At 37.7% G+C, this 10661-nt stretch overlaps 1 protein-coding gene across 1 annotated transcript; it reads right to left on the bottom strand.

Moving 5' to 3' along the window:
- Window positions 1–8125: 8125 nt before the first annotated feature.
- foxb2 (forkhead box B2) lies at window positions 8126–10049 on the bottom strand. The gene has a single exon (XM_026188168.2). The coding sequence runs from the start codon at window positions 9624–9626 to the stop codon at window positions 8670–8672; it is 957 nt and encodes a 318-aa protein (XP_026043953.1). The 5' UTR covers window positions 9627–10049; the 3' UTR covers window positions 8126–8669.
- Between the last annotated feature and the right edge of the window lie 612 nt (window positions 10050–10661).

Below are 10661 nucleotides of genomic sequence, written 5' to 3'. Positions count from 1 at the left end.
TTTATCTATAACCTTTTTTGTTTGTTTGTTTGTTTTCCAGTCCACCTTTTTCTTTTTAATGTGCCCCATAAATAAATTTAAGTTTGAGAATTTTAGGAGCCATATCTTAATTAATTTTCCCTTAATATTATATTTCTTTATCTTTTTCCTAGTTAATGTGCACTTATTGTAGTTTTCTATCTGTAGGGTTTTGTGATTTTATACAATTGAAAAAAAAAATTGTATTGTGAATGTAAGACCTGGAAATTAGCTACAGCTTTAAGTAGCAATTCAATTTCATGTCACCACTGGAACCATGTTAAACTACATCGATCCTATTTAATAAAATAATAATAATAATTAAAAAATATATATGAACATACAGGCTTTTGTGCAGTTAATTATCTGACCACAAGAGGGCATACATGGATTAAATATATTTTTAGTACCTCAAACCTCTCTTTGGTAAATGCATGACTTATAGTTAATATTTTTGTATAGCCTCATTATTATTATAACATCTATAAAACAACTGGAAAACTAAATGGTAGTCAGATTTGTCCATATAGACAAGCACATACGCAAAACATGTATATTGTATATTATTGTTCTGGGTAAAGATTACAGTAACAAACATTGTCCGACCCTGTGTGGCTGCCTCTATAAACAGAGCCTGTGACAAAGATGTTCAAAATAAAGATTCAGTTCAATTCAATTCAATATCAAGATGATGAATACAGTGAGTCTGGGGTCTCCACGTCACCCAGGGGTCAGGAGGCTTTTTGTGGTAGTGAAGATCAACTTTATTACAGCAATAAAAACCCAGAGTGCTCTCTGTAATGGAGAGTTAAATGATTAGGAGTCAGAGGAGGACCTTGCCTTTAACTGCTGCCACAGCTCCAATTAACGTTAACGAGAGAACGGCACATTGTTGCCAAATGCACCATCGCTGTTGAGTGCATTAGTGTAAAAACCTTTTTTGTTCTGGAGCCTAACATTTTAAAATGATAATTCAATCATTTATATTTTGTAGGCTTCATTTTGTTAATTCAGTGTGTGGAATATTATGTTAACTAATCAACCATAATGCTTTAAAGGTCTTATCCTATATGCACCTTTCATTTTTGTGATTTGCAGACGTTAATTGTCTCAGACACCACGATGTCTCTTGTTTGTCCATCCATGCTTAATGTGTTACCAGACTTTCAAATAAAGAAAAAAATGTGACAAATAAATATCAGCTAAGCTTAAACTAAGTGAATTACTCTTTTATTCAACAATCTCTCATTAAAGTTATTTGCAATCAGTTTAAAATTCACTTTATGCTACGCAAGAAAGCTACACTTTAATGTTGTCTAAAAGCATTCCACATATAGTTCAATACATCATGAAAAAAACCCAGTTTTATTCCTTTTATTATAGCTACAGAATAGCTAAGTGACTAGTGGCTGTTGGTTGATAATGACTGCTGTAGGGACAAACAGGTTCTTATCATTTGTCTTACAAACCAGCCTAAAAATGGATAAAAAGAAAAGAGCCAATGTATTAAAAATCATTCTGTGTTCTTGCACATCATTATTGTTATTATTGATGCAGTGTATTTCTTCCCCTTCTGGAGGCTGTAACTTAACCCTGCTAACCACCTGCCCAGGGCTAAAAGTGACCTTTGTTGCCTTCCTTCTTCACAAGAAAGGAACAATAGAAACTTCGACTGTGTTTCATGGAAGCTGATTCTTTGGAACATGCTCAGTAAGAAAAATGGTTATAGTCTTGCTGATTCAGTTCAGTTGCTCAATGCGGCAGAAAAGACTTCTGGTGCCTGGTGATCAAAGATCAATCAGACATGTTTGTTCTACCAGTTCTTCAAAGCAAGTCTTTTTCCATTTTTTTAAAGAATAAATCAATTTAATGTCTTTGCAGCTGAACTGAGTTGTAATGATTCAGTAATTTTGCCTTATATTGTAAAGCTGTGTACCTAACAATGAATAACATGTGTTACAAAGAGGAGAACTTTCCAATATGAAGTGAAACAAAGAAATTTTTTTTTCGATTACACTTTTGTAATTAAATGGATGTATTAATCGATACATATACAAAATACAAAAAGAAATTGTTTAGGGACATACAGAAAAGACATATGACATTAGTCACAACACAAAAAAAGGCAAAATCTGTAATATTTGTATCATATTTTATTTCTTTAAATTTTAAAGGAACTCTATGAGAAACCATCAAATTACATCTTTGCTTATTCTTGCACCAATAAACTAATAATCGAGTCCTGGCAGTTGTATTAATTCAAACCTTTGTTATAGGGTTTTCACTGAAACACTACCAGTCATCATGTTTTGACATTGTGTAATGAGATTGAAAATTTCAAGTACAAACTCAGCAGGGAGAGAGCTGATGACACACTTGTTCATTTCCATTTCACTTTAATCTCTATTACTGGCGATTCAAATGGGCCCATACGAGCACTCATTTTCTTACAAAGCACTTAACCTCTGACAAACTGCTGAAGTTCTTTTGGCCACAGAACTTCTTTGTCCGAACTCTTTAGAGAAAGTGAAGAAGCGGGGAAGTCAGAGAGGAGAAACAATGGGAAGCAGGCCAGAGAAGGTGAACCACTGACCTATTTTGAATTGATAATTAAGGGTAATAATGGCTAATAAGCTGTAAAATTTGGGCCAATAAAGAAAGTTGGCAGATTGATGATGATGATATGAGCTGCGTCAGATGACCTTGCTCTGACGACAGAACAGAGACAATACACTTCAACCACGGGGGTGGATTAAATTTGACCCTGGATCAGTGAATCATTGGGTAATTATTAAGGAGAAAGAGGAGTGGTGGGTTGTAGAGGCTGAATGATGGAGATATGGCTGGGGGATGACGTAGAAACTGTTTTTGATAAAAGAAAAAAACCCAAAGATTCTCTTTGGGTACATCACACCCAACATAATAGAATGACAAAGAAGAATGATGGAGGACTCTGGTGCAGAGTAGTGACGATGGAAAAAAAAGAGAGACAGTAAAAGAGACAAGTTGGAGAGGGAATGCAATACATTACAGAGAAAGGACAAGAGTTATAGTAATGTGCAGCGGTCCAGAGTGACCTGTCGTTAGGACTATTTCCCCTGACAGCTTCTCTCTGTCTCCAGGCCTGATGCCAGTATGCTAATTCCCCTCAGATGGTCTTTTCATTGGTTCACGCTGACTCCTGTCGACACGTGCCAGATGACTGTCCCCTTGTCCCCCTATTAAATACCACAGCAATGAATATGGCAAGCCGATCGTTTGATTAAGATAAGAGCAGAAAAAATCCGTATGCCAGCTGCCTGATTGCAGTGAATCACATACACTGTTATACTGAGTTATCACACGGACCACAACTATACAGTACAGTCAATGTAGTAAACTTAACAAAAAACTACTTCAGAGAACAGATCGTTTGCTCATTCTATTAAAGTAATACATAAAAAGACTGAATAGTAAATTATATAATCTTGTTGTCATACAAGAGAAAGTGACATTAAAAAATAAAATAAAATTTCTCAAATAGAAAATTATAAAGATTTAATTATGGTTTTATTCATGGCCCCTATTGATTCACTCACAGTTTACTCACAGTTAAGTTAATTACAAGAATTATGAATCAATCAATTAAGACCGAATCAAATTAAGCATGATCAATTACACCTGACATAATTTCTCGTGCTTTAAGAAGAGCTCTCTGGGTTGTTAGATGCTGACAGATCAGATCTACTTTTTTATGAATCCAAATTTTATATTTGTTAATGCAAAAGACAAGTTTAGCAGCTTCAGTGTAATTATGAAATTAATAACTTCATTTAGTCATCCATAAGGAACTCCTTTGCAATTTACTTTACTTCAGTATATTTAATTTGAATATATTTTAATAAACGGTATGATGTGTTCACAAATGTATTACTCTGTGTGGAAATCTCATTTTTCTTATCACTGGTATGTTTCCTTTCTTGCAAGTGTTGAATATTATTTCATGTAGTGTCTATATGCTGACGAACATGTCTCACCCTACAGCAGTTGGAATATGCTCCAGCCTCCCTCCCGACCCTGAATTGGATAAGCTGGTATGACGACCAGTTGAACCTTGGTGATCATGATATTTGATAATCTTCTCTCCTGTGACAAAGCCTATGTGTTCACTCTCACAACACAAATCAGAAATCAGTTTCGGGGAGGAAATAAGAGATACGATGAGATGCCACGCAATGAGTTTGTTTCAGGTGAAAGTCTTTTCCTTCTCTTATGTAACAGTATTTAATCTTTTCTGTAATGAAAGAGTTAAAACTTCACTTTGTATTCTTTCTTGTGAAGATTGCAAGTGTGTGTGAGTGTGAGTGCTCTGTGCAGCCAGATTGATCTGTATGCGTATGTTAGTAGTGCAATAAATGCCTCCAAAGACTCCTTGTACATTCCCATTGTTGTACCCCTATCTTTCAGTGGCATATACAGAATATATGTAATCCATATATTTTACCATTACCAATTTATTTACAAAGCACACACAAATTGGACAAAGTGTTATAGAAGGCACAAAACACCACACAACAAATCAGCGACAACAACAGTATTGATAATAAATAGAAAGTAAGAGCACACCAACCTCACTTTGAGTTAAAAGCCAAAGAATAAAGATGAGTTTACCAGCATGTCTTAAAAAAGAGGCAATGAGGAGGCCATCCTAACATGGGCAGAGAGATCATTCCACAGTTTGGGAACGATAGCTGGAAAGGCTCGGTTGCCAATGGTTTTCAGTCGGGTTTTAGGGAATGCCAGGAGCAGCTGATTCATTTTCAGATACAGCTCTCTTCAGATTGCATCAGAAGTCATAATATTACCACTGACAAGTTCAGTGTACATCTCTCATAGCCTTTCTTTCGTTCTTTCTTTCTTTCTTGTTTCCATTTACCGTCAGGTAAAAGTGTAGTAAGAAAACGTAGCAGGCTTGAGACAATTTTTTCCCCATCATTGAAGCCCATTTCTGCAAACTCCGAAACAAATCACTGAATTTTAACATTTAATAATAACATCTTCATGACATTTATGTGATTTCCTATCTCTGTGATTAAAAAGACCTTTTTAACAAGGAGTTTGCTGTAATGTATTTTCATACCTCCATCTATAGTTAGAATGGCTCTGCTGATGTTTTTAATGGTCAGTCAAGCTGTGGATGAACAATGAATCCTTGTATGACAATTATAGGTTTAAAGAAATTGGAGCAAATTTCTAAATCATCTGATGTTCTGATATATTGAATAAAAGACTGCTGTCTGGAACAAAGAATAATATTTAAGGTTTGCGCGTGTGCCAGTGTGCATGAGTAAGAAATAGCACATCAGATCAGATGAATTAAGCTGCTCATCATGATGGCCTGTCCTCACTGATCATTAGGAAAAATGCATGTAGAATTTGTCACCCTGGCCCCTATCAAGTGCGGGTAATTACCACTAATGCATCATCTTCTATTCAAGATCGCAACGTTATGTTTCAGAGGGTTGACTGTGAACCACCTCTGACCTAAATGTTTTATTCATTCACAGGACTCATTTTATTCTTTTACACTCACATTTCACACGTCGAACCATTTGTCCCGAGTTAAGAGTTGGCCCATATTAATTCCAGGTATGTTTTTATCAGTGCTAAAATTAATTCATGTAGCGTCGTACTGTGTTGTTCAAATTAAATCAAATTCCAAAAAAAATAATAAAAATATACAGGGTATGAATATGGTCTTTGTCGTAAGTGATCAGTGTTTTAGGACATATTTATAAGTTGTTTTCCTTCTTTAATTGCCTTTTATGCCTTTTATTTATGCCTCAGCTTTTGGGAATGGCTGTGTTACACTGGAGTGTGCACCTGTGCTAATTTAAGTGTCTAAAGAGAAAAAAGCTCCAGGTTTCAGCTCTTCCATATGTAGTTTTATTTGCAGAAGAGTCGTTAATTACAATTTTTCTATGCTTTTATAATTAGTTTATGTTTTTCCAATTGAAGTAAGTGGATTTGCACACAGCAGACAAATTTCTTTAATGCTCTCGGGAAACAGGAGACTCAGTGGTTATTACATTTTCATTTTGGAGAAAGAGGTAAACCATATTAATTTTTAAAATTTATTTAATGAAATTACTCTGCAGTTTATTGACATTAAGCATCAGGTTCAAATTTATATCTGCTAAACCATCACAGCAGAGTGGAGAGATATTTGCAGTGCACTTGCTTCTTTTGAGAAAACTAAGAAAGTCTATCAAAAATATGTTTTTTTATTACCATATAAAACAAAAACACACAGCCAGAACAGATTTTTGTTTTTAATCTAAATTATAACCGGTATACATACTCAGCTGACATCCAAAGCATTTTGTTTCTCTATTTTACTACCTGCTCTTGAGGCTGAAAATCATTTAACATATTCTTTTAAATGCTTTGACACAACCAGCACAGTTCCTACTTATAAGACCGAACAGCAAAAATACCACCTATTACCCCTCCACATAAACACATGTGCACATTAGGGGAGCTCATGTGATATTATGATTCCAGAGGCATCCAACTCCGGTGTTGTGAAGACAGAGGATCATGGAGGGTAGTAATGGCTGCATTATTACTCCTCTTATTGTGTCTTAATTAGTGGCATTTAATTATGCACTAATGCAGTGAGGACTATTAAAGACATTGAGGCCTGCTGATCAGGGAATTAAAGCAACACACATACACACACCCACACACCCACACACATACACACACACCTACAGGCACAGGCACACTTTTCACACAGACAGTTTGGGTGTGCTGTAGAAATCTCAGTTCCCTTTAACTAGAAATTACAGACACCCTGCAGAGAAAGTGTGTATGTGTGTGTGTAGATGGAACAGAAAGTAAAGAGGAGGTGGCATGATAGAAAAAACTAAAGAGAAATGCTAAAGAAATAAAATAAAATAAATAAAAGTCAGGCATAACACAACAAAATGATGGTGATAAAATAACAATAAATAAAAAGGATTGAATGAGAAAGGAAAAGATAAGGGTCATCACTATTAGGGAGATTCTGCTCGTTAGCAATGACACCCGAATAGGTTTTAATTTTTTACTCCCACGCCTCTCCTCCACTGGTGCATCTCAATTATTTGTTCAGAGGCTGGTGTGACAATAGTGTCGGCTGTGAGAGCCTTTGGGATGCTAAACAGGGGATAGGAGGTTAAATATAAGTCATTTTTAGTGGGCTGAACCTGGGGCTTTGTGCTGCCGTTGAGGAGAAGCTTCAAAGCTTGACTTAAACAGAACAAACAAAAGAGCAAACTTGATCCTGCTTTTGAAGTTGTGGAGCTGCTGTCCAAAATGTTGGCTGCTCATATCCATCTTTTGGAAGATCATACACACACTTGAACACAGCGTGCATCAGCACATGCTCAAATGTGGACAATTGCGTGCACTTAAGTATGAATTATGGAAGGTGATAGCAAGATATTTTTTTTTGCTATCTTTGTTCTTAAATAGAATAATAAGTATTCTTAAAATTATCCTCTTAAAATATAACAGTTACACCATGTAATATGATATTCAGCTCTGTTTTTGAACTGGATGTTCAAAGAGGGTTTAGATCTTCCTTGGATGACTCCAGAGTGAAGAAAAGTAAAAAATTACTTTTATGTCATCGTATGTTGGTTCAGTGAAAAATATTAACTCTCACAGTTCGTACTCCATATCTCATAGTTAGAGCCAAATATATATTTAATATTATTTCTGTAATCAGTTGTAATCAATAATTGAAAATAATGTTTTTAAAGAAAAACAGCTGGAATATAAATTCATTATTCTGACCATTTATTATGCATTAAACAGAACTACAGGTGGCATGTGAAGTGATCTTTTTGTTATTACTTCTTGTTGTAGAGTATCAAAATATTTAATAAGGGTAGAGACGTATTTCTTTATTTACACATCTGAGGAATTGATAGATAAAAGTCGGGACCTGAATGTCTGTTTCCACTGATGTAAAAGAATGTCCGAGTCTATTGGAATTTTTTTCCTCAGCTTTTCAAACACAGTCGTCCCTGAAAGGATGTGCAAATGTAAACAGTTATTTAAATAACTACAACACGAAGGATTTGGTTTTAAGTTCTTTATAAATATCTTCAGATAAATAGTGTTATAATACAAGCATAACATTTTTAATGCACTGCTAGAGAATACACAAAAAAGTGCAACAGGCCTAATTAAAAATTACGAAGGTCTACTTGTCTTTAGCCGGTAGGCCTGCCAATGATTGAAGTAAAATAAGTAGAATAACAGCAAAAATCAAAAAACAGAGCAGTTGATTTGCATTTGAAATCATTTCGGACTGTTTGTCTCCTAAATCAAAGCTTTCTTTGGGATTAGCATCTCTACCAGTCTGATTGTATTTATCAGTGCCACATTACAGTATGTGGTAAATGCCCTCACAAATTGTGCAAATAAATCATGATTTCAATCAACATGAGTCTAATGAAAAATCCATTACACAGCACAATGTTAAACTTAATTTTACAACGCTCTTACAGCTGCACGTAATCTATTTGTCGTCTCTGATAAGTCTTATTTCGGGTAATCTCAATGTCTTTCTCGCTTTATTTTTTTTCTTTTCTTTCAAAAATAGCCTGCAATTTACCCGGTTAGGACAGCAGGAGGGCCGGGTGTAGAGGGTTCCCTTTTCCCTCTAGCAGATCACTTTTCTCCATCAGTGAGGACGGTGAGCAGATCTGGGCCGGGCCGGACTGCAGACCCGTCAAACCCGGCACGGGGCCCAGGGACGGGGTGGGTTTTATTGGCACTGGAACGGCTGGCAGGGTTTGCCCGTTGGCGTTGTGGTACAGGCCCTTGGCTGACACGCTGAATGGTGCGTACTCGGATGATGCTGGCACGGATACGCCACCCATAGACTCTGAGAGCATGCCGACGTGCGGCCACATAGAATTGACCATGCTGCTGAGCTGGGGGGGCACCGGGTAACCCAGATGGTGCATAACCGAGGTAAGGGGAAGCCCACTGGCCATCACACCCTTGTAGTCCCTTCCTATAATGTTCTCTATGGCAAATGGGTGTTTAAACCCACCGGGCTGTGCGCAAGTGATGCCCCCGTAACCCTGAAAGTGAGGAAGGCGACCCACGTTTGGAGGGGCGGCTGAGTGGTCGTGGTGGCTGGATGCAGTGCCCAACTTGCTGCCAGGGTGATGGTGGTGATGGTGGAAATAGTGCATCATGGGGGAACTCTTGCAGGTCATATGCTCGGCACGCAGCACCTTGAAGCGCTTCCGTCTCCTCAGGAAGCTGCCGTTCTCAAACATGTCACCGCAGTCCGGATGAAGAGCCCAGAAGCTGCCTTTCCCCGGCTGATCAGGCCGACGGGGTATCTTGATGAAGCAGTCGTTAAATGAGAGGTTGTGTCGCAGGGAATTCTGCCATCTCTGGGTATTCTCTCGATAATATGGAAAGCGATCCATGATGAACTTATAAATGTCACTCAGAGGCAGCATCTTTTCAGCTGAGTTCTGAATAGCCATCGCTGTGAGTGATATGTAGGAGTACGGAGGCTTCTGGTCGCTGTAAGAGTTTTTCCCTGGACGAGGCATAGCTGGTTACTCTTTTCTTGAAGTTTAAATTCTTGAACAAAAATGCTTTTAAAGTTTTTTTTAACGTTTTTTTGTTTTTGTTTTACGAGTTCACTTGCCAGTCTTCATATCAGTCTCCATCTGACTGATCTGCTCCAAAGCTTTGAGCCATCAGATTATATTACCTGCTTTATCGATTAATAGTGAAACCCAAAGGCCCGCCGCTCAGGTAAGATCCTCGAGAGTCTCTCACGTCCGTAAATAAGTTGGTTTTGTCCGTGTCTTCGTCAAATTATGCTTTTGAAATCGTGCGTAAATGTCAAATTTCCGTGCGTAAAAGTTGAGAAGTCCTCCGAGTTGCTCTTGTTTCCGCGGCGGCTGAATGATGATATGAGAGGCCGGTTTGCTTTGCTGTCTGTGTGTGATGTGGCTCCTCTCCTCTTGTGCGACGCTCACACTCAATGAGCGCCGTTTTTGTAAGACCCCCGCAGGTCGCCAGCTCTACTATCTATTATCCAGACACTCAGGGGACACGTCATGAGAGAGCAGAGGGCTGTGTGTGTGTGTGTGTGTGGGGGGGGGGGGGGGGGGGATAAACATGAGAGGATGTGCGTTCAGCACATGCCTTTGCGTCTAATTTGCTGTTTACCAATCAAAGACTCCCACGTAAAGTACACGAGGACAAAATTGACACTTTTGGACCGATTTTAACATCTAATCTTCGTTTAAAGTGGCGAATCTCCTGAAATGTCTTGGAGCAAGACAACAAAATCACCAAAGGTTTTGTGGCATTTTCTCTGCGAATAAACTTGACCTTTGACCTCTCCTGCAATTTTTTAAACAGCACCAGAAGTCATGTAATGTTATAGTATTAAAGTGTTCAGTTGCTTCACATATAAAGACTGCCTTGTCATCTGTGTGTCTGCGGTGAAAGAACTGTGACGGAGAGCGTGGATTTGCGTTGAAATCTCCCCCATTCGAGTCGAGGAAACAAATAGTAAAGAATAGAATATATAAATACAGCATCTTTGTTAAATTTGCTCGATTGCACTTTCA

This window comes from Astatotilapia calliptera, chromosome 12, assembly GCF_964374335.1.
Source record: "Astatotilapia calliptera chromosome 12, fAstCal68.1, whole genome shotgun sequence".
NCBI lineage: Eukaryota > Metazoa > Chordata > Actinopteri > Cichliformes > Cichlidae > Astatotilapia > Astatotilapia calliptera.
This window is presented reverse-complemented; position numbering and strand designations above follow the sequence as displayed.